Source organism: Hipposideros armiger, unplaced genomic scaffold, assembly GCF_001890085.2.
Source record: "Hipposideros armiger isolate ML-2016 unplaced genomic scaffold, ASM189008v1 scaffold_675, whole genome shotgun sequence".
Lineage (NCBI taxonomy): Eukaryota > Metazoa > Chordata > Mammalia > Chiroptera > Hipposideridae > Hipposideros > Hipposideros armiger.
Window position 1 is genome coordinate 549,682 of NW_017732025.1, and position 27,191 is coordinate 576,872.

General features: G+C 39.4%; 1 protein-coding gene across 1 annotated transcript in view; it reads right to left on the reverse strand.

Annotated features, from left to right (window-relative positions):
• Nucleotides 1-27,191, reverse strand: part of DDAH1 (dimethylarginine dimethylaminohydrolase 1) — a 132,476-nt gene that overhangs the window by 12,608 nt on the left and 92,677 nt on the right. The window contains exons 2-4 of the mRNA XM_019626419.1: nt 24,692-24,791; nt 19,416-19,489; nt 18,401-18,523 (exon numbers count right to left, since the gene is read on the reverse strand). Of these exons, the coding sequence (XP_019481964.1) occupies nt 18,401-18,523; nt 19,416-19,489; nt 24,692-24,791 (297 nt within the window). The remainder of the gene's footprint in view (nt 1-18,400; nt 18,524-19,415; nt 19,490-24,691; nt 24,792-27,191) is intronic.

The following is a 27,191-nucleotide window of genomic DNA, read 5'->3' on the forward strand; positions in this document are numbered from 1 at the left end:
CATCAGTAAGGCATGCATTAAAAAAATTTTTTTTTGAAATAATTGTGATTGCTTTGCATTGAGTCATTCAAAATCCTCCACCCAGGCTACTTGTCCATTTGTGAAAGGGTTGACTGTGAAAGGGTTAGGGAAGAGTCTGTGCCCACACAAGGGCATTCCTTTTTCTGGAACAGGATGGAGAAAAATGTCATTGGGATCTCCAATTATATCACCCTGTTTAACTGTACTCAGCCTAGGTGGGTAAGAAAAAAGTTTTCAGCACATGTTCAGTGCCCTGAGATCTTGCATTTCAGGCAGGAGTATGCTGGTAAATATGGAGAAAAATATATGTGTAATATACCCATCCAAGTTTATTATAAAACTTACTGATATAAAGGATAGGTAGCATACAATTTATAAATAATAATAAAATGTTCAGTGCTCTTGACTGTAAATGTCACATTGCCAATTGATTCTCATAGAATGCTTCTGTTTGTTTTCTCAGAGCTCATGTATCTGAGGCTAACCTCTAGCTGCAACTGAAAAGTCAGTGAGGTTCCAACATGGCTGTTGGTTGATATTTTTGTTTACACTAATGAGACAAAGGAAACAATGAAGACATATATTGCAACTTTGCTTGTTTGGCAACGATGTGAGTGAATTCTTTGCAGCATAATAGTTTTTGTTTACTGGAAGAATATTTCCTCATTTTTCTCCTCAGGTTAATAGATACACACATGACTTACACTTAAATTTAATCTGCAGGATTTGAATTTTTTCCACCAGTTTCTTATGTCTAGGCAATCAATAAAATAACAAATCAAGTCCTGTTTTGTAACATTTGCTGGTTCTATAATGGAAACATTCCCATTGTGCCCAGTTTTAAGTTACTACTGTGACATTCTGAACATGGAGTTGGGAAGAGATGTACTATGGTGATACCATTATATAATGTTACTGTCTTACAACATACAACAGATGTAAACAACCTGAAGAGCACAGCTAATGGTAAAATGTCACATAATTAGGAAGTAATGAGTTTTAAATATGTATTACCTTTGTTTTTGGTATAATTATTTAATTGTAACTTTATATAGTTGAACGTTTAATAATGGCTGTGTTTAACAATCAGCTGGCAGAATTCCTGAAAATTTAACAATCAGCTCTCATCAGCTGGTAGGAGCTGGCTCCAGCAAACCACTGCCCTACACAGATTTCATGGTTTTACAATGCTTGGTTCCTGGATTTCGGCATCTGTTGGTCTTACTTAGAAAGTTGCTTTATGTTGCCCTCCACCCTCGGTTAATGCCATGGATCACGTTAGCTTTAAAATTTGGCTCTTGTATCTTTTGCTTCCTCATAGGCAGACAATATTTGGGGACTAACCTTCAATAAGTTTATGAAATAATACACTGATGGTATATGGATGCTTGGAAGGAATGATGGCAAATTGGATTTGCTAAAGAGGAGCCTGAATTCATCAAAGCTCTCAAACATACAAGAGAAGATGGCTGGTTTTCCCTTTTCACATTGACTGACTGGAAGCTGAAAGTCTGATTGTCCTCTGGGTAAACAAGGAAATGAGAATCCACGGTTTGCATTCTTAAACTTGGCTCCAATTCAAATCAGTTTCCCCCTTTACATCACTGTTCCCTTTTATTTCTGGTTATGTTATTTTGCTATAATTGATGGATCTTCGTAAGCTGCCAGTAAAAAATGAGGCGAGATATGATTATATAATTTCAACCAGCTCTTCTAAAAACATGTGTTTTATTTATAAACAACAATATAAATTATAAACAAAATTACAAGCTTCATGTAAAAGATTCAAATGTGAAAAAAGTTAAAGTTCTATTAGGCTTAATGCAAACTGAATATATTTGTCAAAACTTACTGAATTGTACATTTAAAATTTGTGAATTTTACTGTTCCATCTTTCTCTTATCTCTTCTCCCTTCCCCTATAGCTAACTACTGTTAAAAGTTCAATATGGGTCCTTCAGGCCTTTTTTTATACATGTATATAGTCAAAACAAAACTCTACCCTCCCCGCACCCCGAATTTGTTAGTGACAGAGACTGAACATTGCAATTCAGAGGGCCCAAACTCAACTTCTCTCGAAGGCTGGTTGGCTTTGCACCCATTAGAGCCGTTACATGTGGTTTTGTTACTCAATTTATGTGACAGTCCACATTTATTACATTTTTGCCCCTGTAGAATAAGTAGTTCCAATGCCTGAAAATCACATTACACAAAAATCTAATAAATATTGGGAGGGTATATAGCTATTTAATTCCCTGCTACTGAAAATCACTCTTACTGGCACGGACTGCTTGATGTTCAGGAGTCCCTGCTGTCCCGAAATCATCAGGGAGAGAAGTATCTTAACTATGATAAGCTCAGAGACTGAAATGTCTGTGAAGCTGAGAGATCGCCTTCATATTTTAGGGTGGGGCTTCTTAACCTTAGCACTGTTGACATTTTGGGCTGGATAATTCTTTGATGTAGAGGCTGTTCTGTGCATTGTAGGCTATTTAGCAGCATTCCTGGTCTCTAGCCACTACCTGTCAGTAACATCCATTCCTCTACCCTTCCACATTGTGACGAAAACGTCTCCAGACATTGCAGAATGCCCCAAAGTTGCCTATTGTTGAGAACCACTGTCTTTAGGAGAAAGCCATAAAATCTACTCATATTTTAGAAGAAGAGCAGACACTTATGGGAAATAGGAGGAAAAAACAGGAAAAGAAAGAAATACAACTTCCAAGTAAGTATACTGTTTACTCTTGTGTTCTTCCTCTGAATTAATAAGATCCCTGAAAAGAAATGCATGGTGCTTAATTAAGACAACAGCTGTTGTTCCCCCATATCTTTTATAAGACACCAAATTCCCAGTAAATGACTACAATGAAACCATAGCTAATGGAGAAAGCAGCCATCCCCACCTTGCCTACGCTTGTGTGGGGAGTTACCTGGGTTCTCTGCGTTTCAAATTTTACATTTCTGAAATGGGGGCGAGAAACCTTGGTTTCCATCTGGACACGGTCTTCATTACTGTCAGACAATGAATGTTGATAAGGTACTCTGAGCCCCAGGGAAAGTGATGTCATTTTATAGAAAATTAAGATTATAATTTGAGGGCCGGCCGAGAGGCGCAATGGTTAAGAACTGGCTTGGGATGCCAGAGGACCCCGGTTCGGATCCCACATATGAGGGCCAGTGACACTGCCCTCTACAGCTAAGATGCTGAACAACAGCTCAACCTGGAGCTGAGCTGCTGTGAGTCGCCGGCGACGGCGTAGGCTGCAGCCCCTGCTGCAGTGGGTTGCCATGGGCCACCGTATGTAGCCAGCAGCCAGTGTGAGTGGCCAGCAGCCACAGTGAGCGGCCGTCCAGAAGCCGGTGACTCATCTGCCTTCACCCAGGAAGAGCACAATGATGGTGCCAACTTGGGCCAGTGAAGCAACGTCCTCCACAATTAGACTGAAGAACAAAACGACAGCAACTTGTCTGTTCCCCTTCCCCCAATTCCCCAATAAAAATCTTTAAATAAATAAATAAATAAATAAATAAATAAATAAATAAATAAATAAAATTGGTACACCAAATTTAAGAAAGTAGTTATTTATAAAAACAAACAAACAAACAAACAAAAAGATTATAATTTGAGAACTAGGCAGGGATTTGGAAACTATCAAGCCCACTTCTCTTTTACAGAAGCTCAGAGAGATGAAAAATTAAGTGGTTTACCTAAAATCACACAAAGGTAGTGAACTGCTAAGTGAGGACTCATCCTACATCTCATGACTCAGTCCGGGCCTTTTCTCTTGGTCTCGGTTTGGTGGAGAGACTTTAGATGGACCAGGAGGAAAAATGCCAGCTCCTCCCAAGCCCCCTCCTTCTCTCCCAAGTTAAGGGATCTTGCTTCTCCTCAAGATCTGAATAAGATTGCCTTGCACCTTTTTTCTTGATTTGTGGAATGTCCTAGGCCAGTGGTTGTTCAACCCTGGCTACATGTGAGAAGTGTCTGGGGAGCTTTTAAAAAAAACCACAGATTTCTGGGTCCCAATCATAGAGATTTTTCATTTACTTGGTCTGGAGTGGGGGCAAAACATCAGTATTTCTTTTTTTTTTTTTAAGATTTTATTGGGGAATTGGGGAAGGGGAACAGTATTGGGGAACTGGGCAAGGGAACAGCCAGGTTGTTGTCCTTCAATATTAGTTGTGGAGGGTGCAGCTAGCTCAGCTCCAAGTCCAGTTGCCACCCGGCCACCCATCGGCAGCTCACAGGTGCTCAGCTGTGCTGTGTTCAATCTTAGTTGCGGGTGGGCGTAGCCCACCATCCCATGGGGGAGTCGAACTGGAAACATTGTTGTTAGGAGCACATGCTCTCACCAGCTGAACCATCCTGCCACCTGTTGGCAGCTCAGTGGCAGCTCAGCTCGGATGCAGCTCACTGGCCCATGTGGGCATCAAACCGGCTACCTGTTGCTCAGAGCTCGAGCTCTTAACCAACTAAGCCACTCGGCCAGCCCCCAGTATTTCTTTTTAAATGCTCCGCCAGGTGGCTCTAACATGTAGGCAGGATCGAGAACCACTGTCTGTGCCCTCTCCACAATTTCTGCCAATTTTGGCAGTAGATGGTGGGAAGGGGAAAGATGGTAGCTTGTATTCTCATGTTATCTGTGGCCCCACTTCCACTGAATTAAATCCATTTGGAGACACAGTTATTTTACAGGTGCTATCCTTCTTTGAAACCCTGTCATCATCAGTCTTTCTCTGCCTCAGAAAAACCCCCCTCTTCTCATAGGGTAATAGATTTTTCTCAAGTTTGGCAGGTTGAGTAGTGCAGTAATATAAACACTTAAAACAGAATACTAAACACTGGTGTTCTTCACAGACTTGACAACTTTGTCTTGTAGTTCAGACCTCTCCCAGCTCCCTTTTCTCTCCTTTTTCTCTATCTCCACATTCCTATTGCTTCTAACAAAGGACATTTGTGCTTTCTCTTTGGCTGTACTGTCTCCTGCTGTATTGTCCCCAAGCCTCCAAGTGTCTCGCTTTTCATTATAAAGGGCTTGTATTTTCCTAAACAAAGACAATTTTCCCCCTAAAAGGAATTGAACGTTAGCTCCTCTAAGTGTCTGCCTCCCCACATCAATTCCCCGCTTTCTCCATAACCACCCTGATTTTCATTTGTATACCCACACCTCCCTGTGCAGCCCACATAGCTGGGGAGAAGCTAATTGTACCCCTGACTCCAGGACTGAGGCTCTAGGCCAGACGTTCCCTTCTTGATTCACAGTACAGTACCCTTGGTGTCTCAGTAAGATATTTGTGATGCCTTTAGAAACAAACAAACAAACCAAACCAACAACAATAAAAATCCCAAACAAACAAAAAAGAAACCAAACCCAAACTAAAACAAACCCCCGCAAACCTCTCAAATCGAACACTTCTGTTTACTAAGCAGTTAGGTCCACCAACTTAAGAGTAGAATGGTGTGTGATGTCTGATAGGTCTGTCTTAGTTCTTTCTGAAACTTTGAAACATGCCCCAGTGGCCCTGTGAGTTTGCTGCAATGCCCTGCATGCCTCAGTGCATTCAGGGAGCTGTACTCCAGGGTAATTCACATCTGGTTAGAGTTACTGGTTCAGGGATGGGCAGGTGACCAATTCGGACTAATAAGAACAGACAGGATCTGAAAGAGGCTTCCTTCCTTTCCTGAGAGGACTAATGTCCCCCTCTCTTACTGTGCATGAGGAAGCATGCAGCCAGAAGCTGCTGGCAGTCACCGTGTCCCCTGAACAGGAGTCAGCTTTATGAGGAAGCTCATCTGTGGAAGGTAGAGAAGGGAGACAAGAGAACCTGGTTCTTTGATGGCATCGCTGAGCAAATGGATCAAACCTACTCTAAAGTCTATGCTACTTCAGAACTATGTGGACCAACAAATCTCCTTCATTGTTTCAGTCAGCTTGAATTGAAGTTTCTGTTAATGGCTAATGAAAACAAATAGCCTTTATCAATTAGGACTAAATTTGGCTGTAACAGATACTACCTGCCCCCCAAAGTGACTTAAAAAAATTTCTTTCTCATGTGAAAAGAGTTTTGAGGTCATAGTGTAGTGTAGAGACTTGACAGTTATCAGGGGTCCAGACTCCTAGCTTTTGCTCTGCTATACCTGGAATACAGCCATTTGTCCTCATGATATAAAATAGCTGTTGGTGCTCCAACCATCACATCTTTTTTTCAAGCAGCAAGACTCAGGAAGGGGAGAAGGGCACAATTCCTCCCTTTCAAATCTAGGATGCCTGGATTTCATACCCAGCACTTCTACTGTCATCTCAGGGGGGCAATATTTAGTCTTATTGCTAGACCTAGTACAAAGAAGGCTGAGAAATGTGGGCTTTATTCCAAGTGGCAATGTGCTCAATTAAAACTCAAGGTTCAATTCATAAACAAGGAAAGTTGAAATGGAAGTTGGAAAAGAAGGCAACTGGCTGACTGTCATCAATTGATTCAGAGAGTAACATTTTTTTAATATTCCCACTATACATATTTTGACGTGTGCCCATTTAGACATCTGACATACTGTTTGAATTCAATTGAGTGAAGGTATCCAAGTCATCCCAGAAGCACAGATGATTATTGAAAAGCTTCTGGGGAGGCACAGTAACATCACTGGCCCGTTGTTCAATGCCTTGCAGCAACGCTTGGCATGTGGTAGGCTCTCAACATATTTTTATTCAATGTTGAATGGATGAATGATTTTTTTGCAGTGCATTTCAATACCTCTTAAAATCCTCCTAAAATCTGATGCAATAACCTATAAGGCACACTCACTCAGAGCTTAACCTTCAGTGAAGAGCAAAGAGCTGTCAATCCGCACTTGTGTCATATCCTTCGGTGCAATCAATACTGTTGCCTCAATCTCCAACTTTAATCAGCTTTGGTGGCTCTCCAGAGGCCCTTCTCAAATTTTCCGTAACAAGGTCAGGGATGGGACCAGACAAACCTCTTATCCAAATGGAGACTTATGGAGACTGGGGCTTTCCTCCTCCTTCCACTATTCCTATTTGAAGAATTTAGTTATCATGTTTGTTTTCAAGCCACAGGACTTCTGAGCTGGGAAGAAGCGCAGACTTTTCTATTCAAGTCCGTGGGGCTATGCACCTAATAACAATTAGAGCAATGAGCACTCACTGCAAATACACTGTATTTTAATACACAAATGTTAGCAACAGTGAGAAAGGCACTAGATGGAACACGTGACCAATATCTTTTATTCTGTAAGCATTTCCCTAAAAAGGCACAACACTTGAGAGAAAAATTGGCTTTGCGTAAGCATTTGTATTTCAACCATCTGGTGGAGTTCTGCATAGTTTTCTTTCACCTGAGAGCTCTTTCTCTGAAGCTCCAGTTACGTTACTCAAGGTGATGTTATTCTGGATGATATTAAGTGGCATTTTCTGTTCAAGGATATGGCAATTTACTTTGGGAATAAATCTTCTCCCTTGCCCTCAAATGCTAGTGTAGGGTCTGATGCCTGGTGAATTCCAGATGAAGCCTGTGTTTCTCACAGTGCGCTCTATGGGTTACCTGCCTCTGAATCGCACGGAGGCTCCTGGGTTCCATCCCAGGCTTGCCGAATCAGAATTTCTCATGGGAAACCCCAGGAATGTCATGTGCATTTCAAACATGCACTCTACAGTGGTTCTTGGGTACACTAAAGTTTAAAAACCAAAGACTTTTCAAATTAAATTAATATGACCTTAAAGGTGTTAATCACTGCTATTGCTACCTAAAAGATATTATTACTGCTATTGATATTGCGACTACTGGTAGCTAACCTATATTGAGCTCTTATTTCTTGCCAAGTATGGAAAAATAAATGAATGACTAAAAACTGCACAAAATGTAATCGATTCAGCATCTTTCATCTAACTTCTAAATGTTTTCTAAAAAACTCTGTACCATGAATCACCTCTGGATGTGTGGTCACAGCCTTGAACTTGGTCGCACTTCGGGGAGAGATAAAACGGAATGGGTGTTGTGACCTATCTCCAAAGCTGACCTTCACATTTGTAGACAGACAGTGTTTGAGTAACACTGGGCCCTAACCACAGTATCCAGTGACCATCAATGAAAAATAGATTTGGAAATATTCTTAAAGATTCCTGGACTCATATGACATTTTGAAAGATGGAAAGGAGAAATAATAAGTCATTATTAAGAGCGGGGTAATACTAGCAGAATAGTTTTCCAGGAAAGTGGTGGCAAATTTATTTTTAATTTGTTTCTCTTACATGCCGTTATTTCTAAGGATGGTCCAAGTCTCAGATCAGGTAGTGTGGATGTTTCCCTTAGTGACGGGAGAATAATTCACGGTTAAAATGTCACTCCTAATTTAGTATCTTCGTTTTACCGTATGCTTTGTTAGCCTTCAGCCAAGCAATAGGATACTCATCAACACCTAAGGCATTTAATACATGTGATTTCCATGGACAAACAGTAACCCAAAACTCAACCATTCTCCCTCCAGCTCAACTGACACATTTCCTAATCCCTTCAACATCATGGGTGCTAGTGTTGGCATGGCCCAGAGTGTCCCACAGGCCATGCTGTGATGTACAATTTCAGCCCGTGAGGCAGAAATCACCTTGGCTTTTTTTTGCAGTCTTTTGCCAACTCAGTGGAGCCAAGAAATGATGGGACACTGCTAGAGGTGAAGGGCATACAAATGTTAAAGTGATTTTCTTTTGGTGTGCCTTGAAAGTGAGTAGATAAAGATAATAAAAAATAAAAGGAAAAGGGTCAAGGACAGACTCCAAATTCAGATGAACCTCCGGCTGCTGCCAATGGAAACTGAAATGGGAGCCAGCCTCATTAGGGTCTTACAGGCTTAGACATCGGTGTCTACCAGGGCTGCTGTCAGCTGGATGTGTCTGAGTACAGCTCGGTTCCCAAAATGTGAATCTAGGTCAGTGAAATCTAGCAACATGTTTTTTCTGACCAGTTTTCTATAGTTTGTTCCTGTGTTGATGAGAAGAGCCGAGTTCATGGTGACAGGGGAGAGTTTGCAGTCTTTTCCAAAAATTCCACCAAAGGCCCCCCTGATCTGGTAGTCATTTCTGAAGCCATTTTGTTCATCATTGTCCCCTGGGGCCAAATACAGTGCCTGATACAGAACAAGAGTTCTATAAATATCTGCCTAAGTGTTGGTCTGCTCCTCTTTTTCTCCCTTGCCCCTCCCTTCAGGTCTATCAGTCACAATGTTCTGTTACGTCCCTAAACAGACCTCACCTTCTGCATGGCCTTTTCTATTTCAATGGCTACTTTCTTAGTCCAGACGCTCCTTGCCTTTATTTATGGACTGTGTGATTCTATCGATTTTTATTACTCCGAATTTTTCTTCCTATTAAATCATTACAGGCATAATACCAGAGAGATCTTTCTAAAATACCATCTTTGGCTTTTACACCTCTGTTAAAAAAACTCTGAGGGGCTGCATACAGCCTGCAGATAAGAAAACCCCAGTTCTTTGGCCTTTGGACCACACCCAACTTATATCTTTGATCTAATTCTTTCTCTTTCCCAGCACGTACCCCTTGTTCTAGCCATTGTCTTTTTTTTTTAGATTTCTTTTTTATTGGGGAATTGGGGGATGGGAACAGCGCTGGGGAATTGGGGGAAGGGGAACAGACAAGTTGCTGTCGTTTTGTTCTTCAGTCTAGTTGTGGAGGATGTTGCTTCACTGGCCCAAGTTGGCACCATCATTGTGCTCTTCCCGGGCGAGGCAGATCAGTTGCCGGCTTCTGAACGGCCGCTCACGGCGGCTGCTTAGCCATTGTCTTTTGATCATAGAATATTTTCCCAGTTGTCCTGTTTGTAACGACCACTCCTTGTGCCAGTCTGTGGCTTTCTGTTCATTTCCTGCCTCCTGTGATCACTCCGACCTCAGAACTCCTCTATCACCTTTACTACGACCCTGTACCGTTCATTAGGCATCTACCTAGTGTTACACTGTGGCAGTATTTATCTTTTAATGCCTTGTTTCTCCAGTTAAGCTGAAGGAGCCTTGAGGACAGAGGCTGTTTTTCATCCATCTCAGTGTCTGCTGTGCTTGGGACAGTATGTTTCACATAGCTGCTGCTCAGTTAATATTGCTTGTATAGTGCTTAAGAAGACCAGGCTTCAAGCTCAATTGCCTTTTTAAAAGTCTGTTTGCAGAAGAGACAGTAATAAATGGTTTGGGAAACCTTACCTTTTATTCCTACCAGATTTTAATGTATGAATTAGAAAACAATGCTCTTTGTTAGATATCCATTTTAATGGTTATTTATGCCACTAAAGTCCCCTCAAAGAAAAATGGAACTTGGTTGGGGTCATTGGTGGTTTTCTATCCTCAAATGGGCATGAGGGTGTTCAGGTAAGTACAAGCTTTCCATCACTAACAACCACTGAAAGGATGATATCACGGTGGTCAAACATCTACAGTGAACCTACGCTGGATCTATCCCTGTCACTGGTGCCTTATAATTAAGTGGTTATTACTTTTTACCAAGTTCATCTCCATGTTCAAGATAGTCTTTCACTTCTGACTGCATGTCATGAAATTTCCGGTGAGAAGGAACAAATATCTCATTCCCTAGGGAGGCTGATTCAAGTTTGTTTTTCTCAGGAAGAGGCTGAGTACAGAAGAGCAGGGTTACACAGAGGAGCTGCAGGCAGAGCCAGAAAGACAATCTGTGAATTTGGATTCGAAGCTCTCTGCTTTGCTCTCGCAGCCATTTTGGTCCTCTAGACGATTATGCTTCTTTAGTAGAATGAACATGTGATTATTTTTAAAAGTAAGTTCTTCTCTAATGTCAGTTAATGGCATGACATTTAACTTTTTTTTCCCCCTTTGGCACAGGTCTTTACACATCAAGATCAGGTCTTGTTAGAGTTTTCTGTGTGTGTGTGTGTGTGTGTGTGTGTGTGTTGGGGAAGGGGATATGGAAACATGAGTCAGATGGAAATTTCCTGTTCTCAGAAAGTGATAACATTGATGATTTTTGGTAACTCGGAATATTTTAATAAGGAATTTTAGCATGCCAAATGGATTGAATGATGGCATTCAAGTTTTTACCCACTTAGGTATTATATTTTAAGTTTATAGAATGTTGAACTGTAGGTAGCATAAAGGTAAGGCATTTCTAGCTTTCTATGGCTTTAATTTGGATACTTTCTCTACTTTTACTGCTATTAGGAATATGGTATTTTGTACCTATATAACATAGTGGTTGACATTATTCAGGATTCTAAGCCAGGTGCTATTGGAAGTTGCAGGAATCCTTGAAGGCAGTGGCTCTTAACTTAATCTGTGCTCCAGAATCACCTGTGGAGCTTTATAAAAACGAGCATGCCTGAGCTCAGCTCCAGAGCCAGCACATCAGAACCTTCTGAGATAGGCCCAGGACAGTGTGTTTACAGGTAGTTAGTTCCTCAGGTGATGTTAAACCACACCTCACATTAGGAACCACTAGTGACAGATCACTAGGAGACTTTCTCTTTTGTAAGCAAGACTCTTCAAGTGAAAAGCCCCTTAAAAATCCATTTGCTCAACCACCCATCAGATGCTTAAATTGCCCCTACAGCAGAGGTTTTCAACCTGTGGGTCGTGACCCCTTTGGGGGTTGAACGACCCTTTCATAGGGGTCGCCTAAGACCATAGGAAAACAAAAAGATACTTACATTACGATTCATAACAGTAGCAAAATTAGTTATAGAGTAGCAACGAAAATAATTTTATGGTTGGGGGTCACCACAACATGAGGAACTGTATTAAGGGGTTGTGGCATTAGGAAGGTTGAGAACCGCTGCCCTAGAGTATGTTGAATACTTTTTAAAAAATTTATTTTATTTTATTTTTTATTTTTGTATTGTGAAATAAACATTTTTTAAGAATTAGTTTCAGCTGTACAACACAGTGCAGTAGTTATACTTTTTACCCCTCAAAGTGACAACCCCCCTCCCCTAATCCGCCGCCCCATTCCCCCCCAATATCATACATATCTATTACAATTCCCTTGACTCCACTCCCACACTATACTCTACATCCCGTGACTATACATTGTCACTTACAGTTGACATACAGTATTATACAACATCAGCTTCAGGTGTACAGTTCAGTGATCAAGCCTCTACCCCATCCACAAGACATGTGACAATCTGACACCCTACAAAATATTTACAACATTATTAATTATACTTTTTACCCCTCAGAGTGACAATCTCCCTCCCTCAATCCACCAACCCACTCCCCCCAACCCGATATCATACATATCTATCACTGCACTGTACACCTGAAGCTGATGTTGTATAATATTGTATGTCAACTATAATTGAATATATATATAGTCACAGGATGTGGAGTATAGTGTGGGAGTGAAGTCAATGAAATTGTAATAAATATGTTGAATACTTTTTGACGTCCCATCATATCATGGACAAAATGAACAGCACTTTGAATATAATTTCTTCCTTGTTTTTTTCTCTGACATTTTCTTATAAACTCAAAAGAAAAAAATAACATTATTATTGCCTTTCTCCTACTTGGCCAATTTTGCCTTCTTCCTGCCTTGGGACTAGTGCTGAAATTCATCATGACTGTTTTGGTCTCACAGCTTCAGATTATTTATTGCCCTATTATGCCAAAGCATTTTATTTTGGCCATCCCAGCCTTGTTGGCATACAGCTCTGGGAATAGTGTCAGATAAGGCAACTGCTGCCAGGAAAAGGAGTATAAACAGTTGTTACAGACTCAAAGACTATTTGGTTTTATGTTAATTTTTTAATTCAGACATGGTAATTTTTTTTTTTTTTTTACTAATTGTTTTGTGGATCTGGTGAATACAACTGGAACAGACAACTAGATAATAAGGCTGAATTAAACCTTCAGTGGGGTTGTCAGTATGCCTTTCACAGTAGAGACCCAACAAGGGAAATCTCATGGCTATACACTATGATTCCCTATGAGAATAACAAGTAAAAATTCAAAGTCTTTATTTTTCCATTTCATTCACCCTGTTGACACTAGTTAGCACTCATTCCGTTCTTTTGGTTTTTGCTATTACTGTTCCAGTTGTCATTAAAGGAAATTCCAGGCAATAAAAAAACATACAAAATCAAAACACATTAAGGGTTTTTCTATTTTCATTTTTTATATGATCATCTATAAAATAACATGGACATTTTTGGACCTAAAAACCAATGCTGAAGCTGAGTCAAAATGAGAGGAAATACCAAGTGACCTCAGTTATATAGTCATTCAAGAGAAAAAACATGCTGTGTGCTATGTAATTTAAATTAGTTGCAAAGCAGCCCACGTCTTCATTCAAGGAATCTTACAAATGCAGTTAGTTATTTCTGGAAGTAGATAAGAAACCTAACAGACATTTCCATCAAAATGCATTATGAGCATTTTAATTTGAAATTACAAGTCTACTGGAATTACACTAACTATATTTCAGCTCCGTTTATATAACAAAGACAAAAAACGAAGTGATGATCTCATAATTCTTTTCTTACCACATTTTTTAGTAGTTCTATTAAAAGCATTTTAAATGATAATTCCTTGTGATACAGAAGAATAGAATTATTAATAAAAGAAAGGCTAATAAACAAAAGGAGGAAATAACAGGTCTCCTGCATGGGGTTCGGAAGGTGGGACGGTCCTCTGGCTGCCCGGCTAGCAAACGGCACAGCCCCCCAACTTGTCAGGACCACAGCCCCTCCAACTGCTAGCTCTGGGAGGTCAGCAGCTTCCTCCTCGGATTAGTTTCAGGAAAGTTTTAGCTAAGAGTCACTCCCCTGCCGCCTTACTTCCCTGACTTCCTTCCTTTGTCCTTCCTTCTTCCCCAAGCACCCCTCCCCTTCTACTGGAGGACTAACTGTTATCAAGAAGGTTGTGTTAAAATCTTTACTGTGAGTCCCTCCCAAGGGCAGGAATTACAATCGGTCCTCCTGTGACCGAAAGCATGTAATTACCACACTTCCCCCTGTATAAGACGCACCCTTTTGCGAAAAATTTGGGGTCTAAAAACTGGGTCTTATATAGTGGTTGTAGATTTTTTTACTTGCATTTCCCGCAAGTGATGAGGAGTTGTATGAATTTTATGATGAATAAAACTTGAGTTCAATAACTCTATGTAATACATTTTTTTCAAATTTCAGGCCCCCAAATTAAGGTGCATCTTATACATGGGAGCATCTTATACATGGGGAAATATGGTAATCCAGGTTCCTGCAAAGGAAGTTGATTTTGGAATGGTTCTAGAAAAAGAATGTGTGAGATGTGATGCAAATCAACTCTTTACCATGTCACTTTTCCTCCCCAACTTTGTTGAGGTATAATTAACAATAAAACATTGTATATATTTAAGGTGTACAAGGGCTGGGGGAGGGAAATGGGGAGATATTGGTCAAGGGGTATAAAGTTTGTCTTTTTTTTTTTAGTTAAAAAAAATAGGTTAGTCTATGGAAAAGACAGGCGTCATGCAGAAAGTAAAGCAGGGGTTTGAGAATTAGACCTTACTATTGGAGAATTACTTCGGTAAGCTAATCATAGCCCACTTCCAACAATATAGTATATGTCTATTTTCTAAACTTTAAAAATGAAAGTAGAACACACAAAGTGGCCCTGTGGTCCACAACTCCAGCCCTCCTTCTCAAAGTAGCCCCATTCTGACGGCTAACAACACAAAATAGTTTTGTCTCTTGTTTAACTCTAAATGAATGAAATAGTAGAATATATAATATTTTTTTAGAGATTGACTTTTGCTCAGGTTTGCTTGTGAGCAACAGTCCCAGCTGTGCAGCACCCGGAGTGCTCGTCTTTGAGAAGGCCAGTATTCCTTCTGCAAGATCCTAGAAGGTTTATCGCCTGTGCGTGAATTAATTAATCTTACAGGGTTTTCTTTTATATTATAGCTAGAGGGGCAGGAGGAAGGTGGAAATTACCCAGGGGCATCAGAGGAATAATGGAAAAGTGTGGGAGAAAAAGTATAGAAAGGGCTGGTTGCTTAGATGATAGTATTTCTAAGATGACTTGTTACATATCTTTAGGAATTTGTTCAGGCAACCTAGCCTCCAGTATCTTGGTCATATGACAGTAAAAGACAGTAATAATACATCGTCCTTTGCTTGTTCCCTGTATTAAATATACAGTGTTAAATGCACTCTGTGTTAAATGTGTTCTGAAAAAAATGTGTTCTGCTTTTTTAGCAGAGAGTTGCTGAAGTCTCCCTAGATGGCTGATTTCACAGAAATATACAACGCACACACTATTAAATCTCCTACAGCCTAAACAGGTATGATGACTGTCTCTATAAGAACCCACTTCATAAACCAAGAATAGATTGTAAGCCATTACAAAGTGTTTTAAATACAATAAGAAACCCTTGGGCTCTCAGCTTTTCTTAAATATGTAAGAAGTGGTTTTCAGCCTCTGAAGGAAGCAAGTCCTCTGCAAGCAGTGGCAAACGTGGGAGGTAATCAAGCTTTCATGTGTGGCACAGGAAGGCACCATTCGCCTCTGTTTAAATGCTACGCCTTTCAAAGAGATGCCCAAGTGGCCAGAGGCTTCTCTACAGAGGCAAGACTAGACATTAAGATTTGCAGGGGAGGGCCGGCCAAGTGGCTTGTTGGTCAAGAGTTGGCTTAGGATGCCAGTTCTGAGCAGCAGGGCTGCCGGTTGGGTTCCCACATGTGCCAATGACACTGCGCCCTCTACAGCTAAGATGGTGAACAACAGCTTGACCTGGAGCTGGGCTGCGTGAATCACCTGAGATGGCCTAGGCTGCAGTGGGGCTGCAGTGGGCTGCCGTGGGCTACCGTGAGTGGCCGGTAGCCGGTGGGAGCTGCCGTGAGCCACTGTCCAGTGGCCGGCGACTGATCTGCCTCACCAGGGAAGAGCGCAATGATCACAATACCAACATAGGCCAGTGAAGCAACGTCCTCCACAAGTAGACTGAAGAACAAAAGGACAGCAACTTGTCTGTTCCCCTTCCCCGATTCCCCAACGCTGTTCCCTCCCCCAATTCCCCAATAAAAAATCTACAACAAGAAAAAAAAGATTTGCAGGGGAGAAACAGATATGTGGGACTAAACTCACATCCTTCCTGAGACAGGTCAGATCCTGGACACCAACAAAGAAATGGGAAGAGTGGGATATTTGGAGAGAGGAGAGGAGAAGGGGGAAATTCAGCTAGAACCAATTCAAGACAAAATAATAGGAAAAATTTCCCAATAGAAAAAGAATGGGGGTAGGGTGGGGTGGTCAACTGGGGAGAAGAGAATCAGGGCCCAAGAAATTTGTTTCTGAAACTGTAGGATCCTATTCAAAATGCTTTATTTCATCAGATCTCAGTATTTTCATCTGTGAAATGGAAAAAAATGAAACAGATATGCTCTAATTACTTGCAAATGATGTATTTGTCTCTATCCATTTGTTTTCTTGCCTACCTCTATCAGTATTTATATCTCCAAATGAGTAGTAAGATTTATCCCACTATCAATTTAATTGATTGTCCTAATAGAGGATTCCCAAACTATTCTCAAGTAATTAAGAAGTTCGGTTAACAAAATCTGAATCTCACCAACCCGCCTAGTTCTGACCTGAGACCATGCGTGCCCTCACAGAGATCTCATTATTTTTCAGTTCAGTTTGTCCTCCTGTTTCCTCTATGAGGTAAGAGGACCTTTTTGATGCTAGGGACATGGCGGGTGGGTGTCTGCCAACTCCACAGGCCCATGGTTTAGGAAGCACATTTGTTGATGGAAAGTACGATCTCCAAAGAATGCCTTTCTTTCCAGTCAGTGAGGATTATTTATAGCTTCTGACACAGAAGGTTTCAAGTATAAAGCAAACATCACTATTAACACTAACTTGAATGAATCTACAGGAAGGAGGACTATAAAGGATTGGCTTTCTTTTTCTAGGTCATCAATGGTCCTCCTTTATGACCACAGGGTCTCTACCCCCACACGCTCCCCACCCTTTTCTTTTTGGCAAAAGCAATGATGGTCCAGCATCTCTGAAGCAATTCAATTCAGACCTGTCTGCTCAGAGCCTCATGGATACCCAGGCTCCTGCGTCATGGAGATAAACTCATCCTCTTCCACACTTTTAAGTCCCCACCTTCTCAGACTTCACCTGCCCCATCCAGCTTCATCTCCAGGAGCCCATAAGAAAACTCTTTATTACTTGGACTAGTTTGCTCACATCTCACGTATATACTTTGCTCAGTCTTTGCTTATACCATGTCTCCACCTGGAACATTCTCTCACTGAATCCTACCCTGCCAAATCCTTTAAGACCCACATCTAGCTCCATTTTTCTCCATGAAGCTTTTTCTGAATATATAGGTCTCAAGGGGCCTCCTTTTCTCCTTTTAAATAGCAGTGAGGGCTATTTCATATAACGTAGTGCTAGGTAGCCATATTGTATTATCTCTTAGTTTGTTGTGTGTTTGTTTCTCCAGACTATTTGAGTGAGGGACCTACTGAGTTAGGGATTTGTTGAGTTAGGGACCAGGTTATTTGAGTTACGGACTTAGTCTACCCAGAATGGCAGATGGGGCTACTTTTTCTAATTTGTTTACCCAGAGGAGTTTTTTTTTTTCTGCTAATTCACACAAAGGCACTATATAAGCCAGCTTCAGCCCTCTCCTTCTCTTGTAATCAACTTTAGACATGTGCAGACCAACCAGATGCCATAGATCGACACCACTGTGAGTCCCTACAGAGAAAAGTAATCTTCCTAGACCCTCTAAGTGATGGCATTCATCAAACTCTCTCTTTCAAGACACCATCATTTTTGTGTGCTGATAGCTGACAAAACCTTCCAGATGAAGCAGAACAAGACATTCTCTAAAGGAAACATAGAAAAAGCCACCATGTTCAAATTATGAGTCAGATTGTGCAGCAGCAATTGTTAAAAGTCCGATGCTTCTGAATCATGGCGTTCTAAAAGACAGGTATGAAATAGTTCCGATGTACAAGAGGGTAAGACTAATGACTCCTGGGGACCCAACTACCTGACTGAAGAGAGAAACATTACAAGGAGCTCTTCTGAGGGCCCCCTCATCACACATCACTGTGATGAGTTTGGTGTTTATTACTCTGAATCACGGCCTTTGGAGGAAACTTGGTGTGTAAGACTGGTTCTTCAGGGAAGAATTCTTCCTGCACTTGCTTCCTGCCAACTCTGGTTGCTGATGAATGAGAAGTCATGACAAGTGCATGTCAGAGAAAGCTCAAGTACCAGCCTGGTTTCTCCCTGCCGCTCCTGCTTGCTGCTCACCTAGCAGACAAAATTAGAAAGACCGAGTGGCAGGCATGGCTTGCTGCGTTTAGGAGGTGCCTGGTTTTGTTTTTACCTTGAGAGCCTTCTGCGCAGATTCACTGGATCCAATTGCGATCAGGTTAGGCCCAGCCATGCTGCAGAAACTCTTCAAATGCAAAGCATCATCGGTCACCGGGACTGTGGAGACTGCATAGTCCTGTGTATATAATAGAAACAAGCAGTTCGGCATCACATGATAATCCTAAAAGGGATTAAACCTGCCGAAACATGCTGGCTCCTCTCGAGGCTGCCAGGGGCCTGAATATCTGGAAGAAAAACTGGGACCCACTGCCAGTTAAAGGAAGGCTGCTTCTAAGAAGAAAGTGCAGAGCCTTCTTCCAGGTGTGTGACTGTGTCAACAGCTTTGCCAGGCGATCTATGGAGTGGGCTACTCTAGAAGGATGTGTCTGAATATCCTGTGTAAACTAGAGCCTCATGTCTTCATGGGGAACAGGGCTTCATGGGGGTTCTATCCCTTCCTAAGCAGTTTGATGAGCCAACCTAGTAATGATCAACAGAGTAAAGGGAACTTGAGAGGATGTATGTGTAACACCTAGAACAGTTTCTAGCACATAGTAGGCAGCCAACTACAGGTGATCCTTGATTCTAATCTGAAGAATCCACATTTCATGTTACAGTCAATTGGGTCTCTCTCTCTCTCTCTCTCTCTCTCTCTCTCTCTCTCTCTCTCTCTCTCTCACATATATATATATATGTATATATATATATACACACACACACATATATATATATTTTTTATTTTTTTATTTATTTTTATTTTTTATGGCACTGATTGTGCCATAAACACCTATGGTGGTATGATTACACACTGGGAGAAAACAGAGGTCCATGATACTCTGTTGCTGTTGTGGTAGCCTATTTATTGAGAAATTTGAATTTGATAGCTTCTAAAACTTCGAGCAAACATACAAATATTAGGAATTATTTTGCAAACCCAGTGACATTATTTATGACCTATTGATTCAATGGGTCTATGAATATTCATTAAGTAATTATTCTGTGCCAGGTATAAATTCTCTTTTACCTACCTTAAAAGTATCAGCCAAGATTTCAGCACCTCGTTGATTTGTCCTTTTGGAAAGGCCCACAAAAAATTCTCTGCCTATAATAATCATGGAATACAATGAGTAGGTGGTACCAGTGATGGCAAACTATTTCTTTTTCTATAAATAATGACTTTAAAGCAACACACAGTTCTTTCCTATCACAGAGGGCAGCTGTATTTATACTCTGACTTCTGCTTTCTTTAAACAAATCTGATTTCAAACTATTGCCTTTAGAAATAAACTTTTTGAAATTCATAGAGGTGGAAAATAGGATGGTGGTTGCTAAGGGCTGAGGGGAAGGGAAGTCACTGTTCAATGGGTATGAAGCTTCAGTTTGGGAAGGTGAAAAAGTGCTGGAGATGGATGGTGGTGATGGTTGCAAAACAATGTGAATAAAATTAACGGCTCTGAACTCTGCACTTAAAAATGGTTAAGTGGTAAATTTTATGTTATGTATATTTTACCACAATAAGAGAAGGAAGTTTTTATTAAGGAAATAATTAAATAAAATGCAATAATCTGTAATCTGAAATTAAGTAATAGCAATCACAAGTTAGCAGTGCTTTTTTTTCTTTTTCCTAAAAGAACAGTACTAGACATTCGTGATGAAGTTGGATTCCTTTTCTTATAATGATTATATAAGAGCTGAAGAAACCATCTGAGTAAAGTGAGTTTAGCGCTGACTGGTTTTCAGGTCTGACTCGAAGAGCTGTCTTTATAACTATATATCCATTTATTTCAACCCCAAACATCAAAGACGCCTATGTAAAATACTAAAGTTTAGGAGGATAGAACTTTATTCTTATTTGGCTTTTCTGGATTTTACATTTTTTTCTTCTCCGAAGGCAAAACATTAAATAAAAATTGTCTCCTAGTTATAGGCAAATTAACAGTTATAGTGGATAGAATTCAGCGGTACAAAAAAATGTGGGGATTCCTATCCTCCCTTAATTCTTTGGAAAATAATTCTATATGAAAGAAGGAGAAAACATTCAAAGAGAAATCAGTATATTTTTGCCCTAGAACAGTAGGGTAAAGTATAAGAGGAGCAGCCATGTAGAAATGACTGCTTGATAGGCTTTACAAATGTTACAACTTTAATCTTCATAATGTCCTTATAAAAGGGGTAAATGATATAGGTCAAATGATATTATAATAAATTCCAATGGCTTATGCTATTGGCAGACACAGGGCTCTTTGGTGGCAGATTGACATTTTTTTGGTAATGGTCTGATCGTGTTGTCCCTTAAGAAAACTCACTACATACAAATCAAAATGTAAGTTATGGAAAGGCCTTTTACTGGATAAAAGATGACTTACTTTATTTAAAAAAAGTTAGCTACAATTAAAAAACATTAAATATCCTTAATTAAGATCAAAATAGATTTATAAATTAGACTTATACTTAATTCTTAAGAAAAACATTTAACTTAAATGTGCTTTGCAAATTTAAACAAATATAATGGGGCTTGTACACTATTTCATTTTCAAAGACTAAGGTGAGATAGGAAAGTACAAAGAAAAATAAACTGCTTATCTCTTTAAAAAGTAAGTTAGACTTCTATTTCAGGCAGTGTGGGGGACTAAATCCCATAAATGGTCTTTCTGATAAAAACCACTGAAGTTCTAGAATTGAAATACTAAAAAAATTTTGTTGTTGTTACATGTTATACCTTTGAAGTCATATTCTTCTATACTAATTCATGCTCTTTTTCTTTTCCTACCTCACCTTATTTTTTTAGAGGAGAAACCAGGTCATTTGTCCTATTGACGATCATACATTCTGGATTTGGCTGATTGCTTCCTTGTGTATCATCTAACATTACATTGTTGCTTTATTCTTGTATTTTCAATAAACCGATAGTTTCATTTAGCTACTTAATTAGATTGTTGCTCAACTTTTTTCTTCTCTTTGACAGGACTACTTCGGTGGTTGGGCTAGGGAAAAAGGGGATATAGCTATAGTTCTGCAAAGCTTAAAACAGGTATTTAGAAGATATGAATAACTTTATACCCAACATTTGAAAATTTTAGATAAAATAAAATATTGGAAAACAGAACTCACCAAAACTTACTCAGAAAAACCTAACAAAATGTGTTTAAAATCTCTCCACAAAGAAAGGACCAGCCCATAGGTAAGTTCTACCAAAGCTCAAGGAATGTACAATTCAAATACTATTGACTCTAGAGAATAGAAACACAGGAAATAGTCTCTAATATGAGGTTAACATGACTCTTTTACCAAAGCCAGACAAGGACAACAAGAAAGAAAAATTATAGGCCATTAAAATCTTAAACCAAATATTAGCAAACTAAATCCAACACTGTAGTGAAAAGGGAATATATCATGATCAAGTTTGTTTTCATTGCAGGGATGCAAGACTGGTCAAATATCAGAAAATCAATTAATGCAATTAATCACATCAATAGATTAAAGAAGAAAATCAAATAGTCATCTCACTGAAGCAAAAAAAAAATTTTTTTTTTCACCTGGAATTCTATTTCTAGCTCTTTATACTTCAGAGAAACTCTTATACATGTCCCCAGGAGAGACACATAAGAATGTATACAGCAGCATTGAAGATAATATACAAACACTGGGAAACATTCACATATACATCAGTAGGAAATACATCATGGCCTATTCTTACAACGAAACACCACATAGCAGTGAAAATGAATGAACTATAGCAACATGCATCAAATTAATTCAAAAGCAGAAAAATCACACAGGACTTCATACAGTATAATTTTAATCATATAAAGCTATAAGACAAGCAAAACTAAAGAACATATAATTTAGGAATACATATATTGAGGTGAGACTCAAGGAAAGACAAGACATTGGTTAATACAAAATTCAGGATGCTGGTTACCTCATGCTGGGAGTTGAGAAAGGCTGGGAATGGGGTTTCTAGGGTGCTGGCAATGTTGTATTTCTAAAGCCAGGTGGTAGGCACCCAGGTGTTCATTTTATTATTGGTCTTTAAACTGTACATGAACATTTTATAACTCTTTTTCATATGTCCCATATTTTATAAAAAGAAATAAATGAAAGTAGTGTCTATTTAAGAGAAATAGGATTGAAACCATTTCTGCCAGTAGCTGTTCACCTGCCTGACAGATTTCCCAGTGGAACTGAGGTTGGAAAGCTGCTTCACTGCTGTCCATTTCCTGATCAGTTATTAAGGAAGCTCTGAGTTACGAAGGAAGAGGGCACAATGCCCATGAAAGTACTATAGATTGTGTTCCTCACCCAGCTCTGTCTAATCCAAACCTTGAGTGGTGATGGTTGTACAATATTGTGAATGTAATTAATGTAACTTAAATTGTACATTTCAAAATGGTGAAAATGGAAAATTTTATGTGAAATATATTTTACCACAATTTTAAAAAGGGAAAAAATTGACAAGTAAGAAATAGCAGGCAGGACCAGACATTACGTGCCAAGCAGCTATAGTTCTTAATACCCCTATACCGTCTCAGTTTGAATAAAATAAGATATTAACTTAAGTATTGAATACTATTTTAAAAAGTTTATAGATAGTGTCAAAGGCAAGCCTCAATACTTAGCACCTAATTAGAATGGAAGTTGGAGCAAAAAACGTTAGGCTTGAGAGGCTGTGGAAAGACCTTTGGCCAATGGAGAGATTCCTGGTATAAGCTGTGCTGTAACTCTGATAAGATTTTAGGAAATCTGTTCAGCTCAGATGTTAAGATAACTAAATGGCTATGAATACTACTTGGTTTAAATCATACTTCAAATAGTATCAATACCTGCTTATAAGTTATTTATTATATGGCAATATTCTGGTAAAAAGGGGTGTTATTTTTTTAAAAAAAAAGGTGTGATTGACACATCTAGCTTTTCAAAAAAGCCTATTTTCTAAGAGAAACAGGCTGTTGTTCTATGCTGCCAAAAAGAATGAAAGCGCCATCAATGGGAGACACAAAGAACATTCAAGGGGAACTTGCAAGGCAGATTCAAAGAATGTCTGAGTCGGCTTGGGCACATCTTGGGCTGAGAATGGAGCGTAGGCCTCCTTCACTCCTTGTTCCGTGTTCTTACGACTCTGTGGGAATGCACACCAAACGCTAGCCACAGGGCCATTGCCATGACAGTGGGAGCACAGGTTGTGCAGGGCACAACTCCAGAGATACTGGTCACAGACTTGTGGTAAAAATGGCGCCCCCTGGAGCTTGGCAACATAGTGGTCCCACCCACAGGTATGTGACATGAAGCAAGTAGCTGCCCAAATGTCACTCAATAAATCCTTCTCTTCCTCCTCCAGGAACATTAATTACATCAAAATGTAAGTAAAACAGAACATTTTTGTATTAAAATGAAGATGGCTAGGTTTTGTCTATATACATGGGACTCAATCTAAAATTCACATCAGCTAAAACATTAGACTTGCAAGAAGCTTCATGCTTTCAGTGGGCCACCGGGGCTATATTCCCAGATCCCTGGGGATCAGCCTCTGCTGTTAAGGCTACATCTGTGAAAAAGATATTTGTTATCAGACTTATAGGGGATAATAAACTCTCACTATAAATTAAAAATTACAATTGATTGTCTTGCTTATCAGCACAACTAAAATGAATCTGAGGATCCAGATTTTAGCATATGACATTACAAAACTAATATGATCATAAAGAGCTGGAAAGGTTAAATGCTAAAATTACTATTTCTTTAGTAGCTATATTAAACCTACTGTAAAAGCTGATCCCAGTTACATCAATACTAATATTGGTTGTTTATATTTTGTTGAGTTCTGCTATTATTCATCTGGCATTAAGCCAAGAGAATTTGCATTGATAATCCTTTAAATTCATCTTGCCAACTGGGAGGAAAATTATTTGTAAATAACACATCTTAAATTAAGAATCTTTTAAATACAAACCAGACATGCTGTTATACAACATGAAACTATGTAACCCATAAACTCACACTGTAGAATAATATAGTAGATGAAACGTACAAAATGATATGTACATACTGATAACATTCCTGTAAAAAATATGCAATTACATGCATACAAAAGAACTAGAAGTACATACACCCAAATATTGAAATGTTAATCTTTGAATGAAAGTTCATTTTTGTTCTTTTCTCTTTTGTGCTTTTCTGTATTTTCCAAACTCCCTGCAGTTAGCATTTTTACTTTGGCAATTCAAAAAAACTATAATTAAACAAGTGAATATAAAAGCCCATATTAGAAATATTTTTGGATAGGATAAAGTAAATACAACTATACCTGTGAATAGGACATCTCCACCATCTAAGGTTGCATTTTCATCTTTCATCTCTACTATATTGAGCTGAAGTTTTTCTAATGCTTCTTTTATCATGTCAACCTGTTGAAAAAGATTCAGATTAATATCCTACCATTTTTTAACAAGAAAACGAATCATCTGAAACGTTTTTTAAAAAAATTGGGGCATTGGGGGAGGGAAACAGTATTGGGGAATAGGGGAGGGGGACCAGCCAAGTTGTTGTTCTTCAATCTTAGTTGTGGAGGGCGCTAGTCGCCATCTGGCTGCCCGTCGGCAGCTCGTAGCCTCTAAGCTCAAGGTGCTGTGTTACAATCTTAGTTGCAGGTGGGCATAGCCACCATCCCATGTGGAGTCAAACCAGCAGCCTTGTTGTTAAGAGCACGCACTCTATCCACTGAGCCATCTGGGTGGCAGCTCAGCTCAAGGTGCCGAGTTCAGTCTTAGTTGCGGGCAGGCGTAGCCCACCATTGAACAGGCAGTCTTGTTGCTAGGAGCACGTGCTCTCACCAGCAGAGTCATCCTGCCACCTGTTGGCAGTTCAGCAGCAGCTCAGCTCGGGCGCAGCATCACTGGCCCACGTGGGAATCGAACCGGTGGCCCTGTTGCTCAGAGCTTCTGCTCTTAAGCCAACTCTTAACCAAATAAGCCACTTGGCCGGCCCCATCTAAAACTTTTGAATATTGAATCATGCTCCCATGTGCAAACATGCAGATGCGTGCATACACATACACACACCCTTTTGTATATATGAATATATGTAGTATAGTGTGGACCAGTTATGATCATTTCTATTAGAAACTATCTATTTTGTACCCTTCTAGTCTAAGCTCGAGTTAATATTATAGTCCCTTTTTCTGTTGGAAGGCTGACTAGTTAGGACACTGTTGGGAGAGTGACTAGTCAGGGCCCATGAGTCAAGAAAGGTGGGAGGTAGAACATCCAAACCTCCTACCCTTGCCAGGAAGTACAAGGTTTAATTTTAAACATGAATCCAGTCAGTCAGAATTGCACACACAGAGAATAATATGTGGAAGGAATATCAATAACAATAACCAGTACCTTGAAATCTCAGTCCACAGGACAGTGACTGTTTTCTATTTAAATATTTTCTAAAAGGTCAGAACATCTAAGGCTTCTCTGTCAATCTGAACTGTTACTTAAATTGAACCTAGATCCACAAAGGTGATTAATAAATACAATAATTGTAATCAAACCAAAGAATATTTGAAAATGAATTCCAGGGACTTTCAATGATTTCAGGCTGTAGTCTCAAGTACAGAGATATTCTGGGCTGAACTAGGGAATGCTTCAGCAAGGTTTACTTCAGTACAAGAAAAAAATTTGAGGCATAGCAAATGCCCTTTGAGGTTCAAAATTTAATTCAAGTCCTTCCAGCAACTCAACAAAATAACTTAAATATTTCTAAAGTTCTGTATAATCTTGAACACGGTAAAGACATACATGGAAAAGGCATGAATAGGGGCTAAGAGAAAAACAAGAATTACATGGCACTGGGAAAAGCAGGTAGTTCTGCCAAAACACATGCCCAGTTCACAGAGTGAATTGTCAATGAAGAGTTTAGGAGACATAAATATAGCAGAGTAACCTCTAAAGTAATAAAAATATGGAACTACTTTGACAACAAGCCTGACCTTCATGCAGTCAGAAAAAATGAAAGAGGATACAAAAGAAAATAAATACATCATCTCATCCTTGTCCTGAAACTCATGTAAAAATTCCACAAACCAGAGTGACTCAGAACAATAAAACATTATTTCCATGGATAGATGGTCTTCGTGTTGTACTAAATACATCTAGTGATTTCTCTGAACACCAGAATAGGTTTTCCTATGTGACAGGAAGTGGAATTCATTGCTATAGCATTAAAAAAAAAAAAGAAAACATTTACCATGACGAGTTGTGTTGCAGTGAACCCAGGAAAACACACAACTGTTTCCTTTTGGCATCTGCCTCCGTGTCCATGGAAAATTCACTCAGCTTAGCGAGAGATCATGAGAACTGAGCTACTGTTACCTTTTGTTTCTATAATGAATGTTCCTCTTTCTACTATAACTTAGCATTTCAAAGATTAGTAGGAATTCAGCAATAACATGTATTTTGGTGTGAAAAGTTTATGTGTAATATCTTAACACGGGAACTTGAGTCAACTCTTAAGAGTTTAAAGAGAACAGGAGTAGAGAGGCTAACATATGCCAGTTTCAGAAACATTGTACAATATGTCTTTAAAAGTCCTATGTCTTTCAAATTAAAGTTTTAGAGGATAAAATGCTTGTGGTTTCTTAAAAGTTAAAACAGCTGCACTGACATGAAAAAACTGGCTTTTGTGCAAAGGCAGTAGTTTTTTTTTTTTTTAATATTCAGTTACACCTATATAAATAAAGTCATCAGGGTAGGTCCATACCATAAACACTGATGCACTATATTACTTTCAGAGTTAAGGATATGGACAAGTTAAAAAAC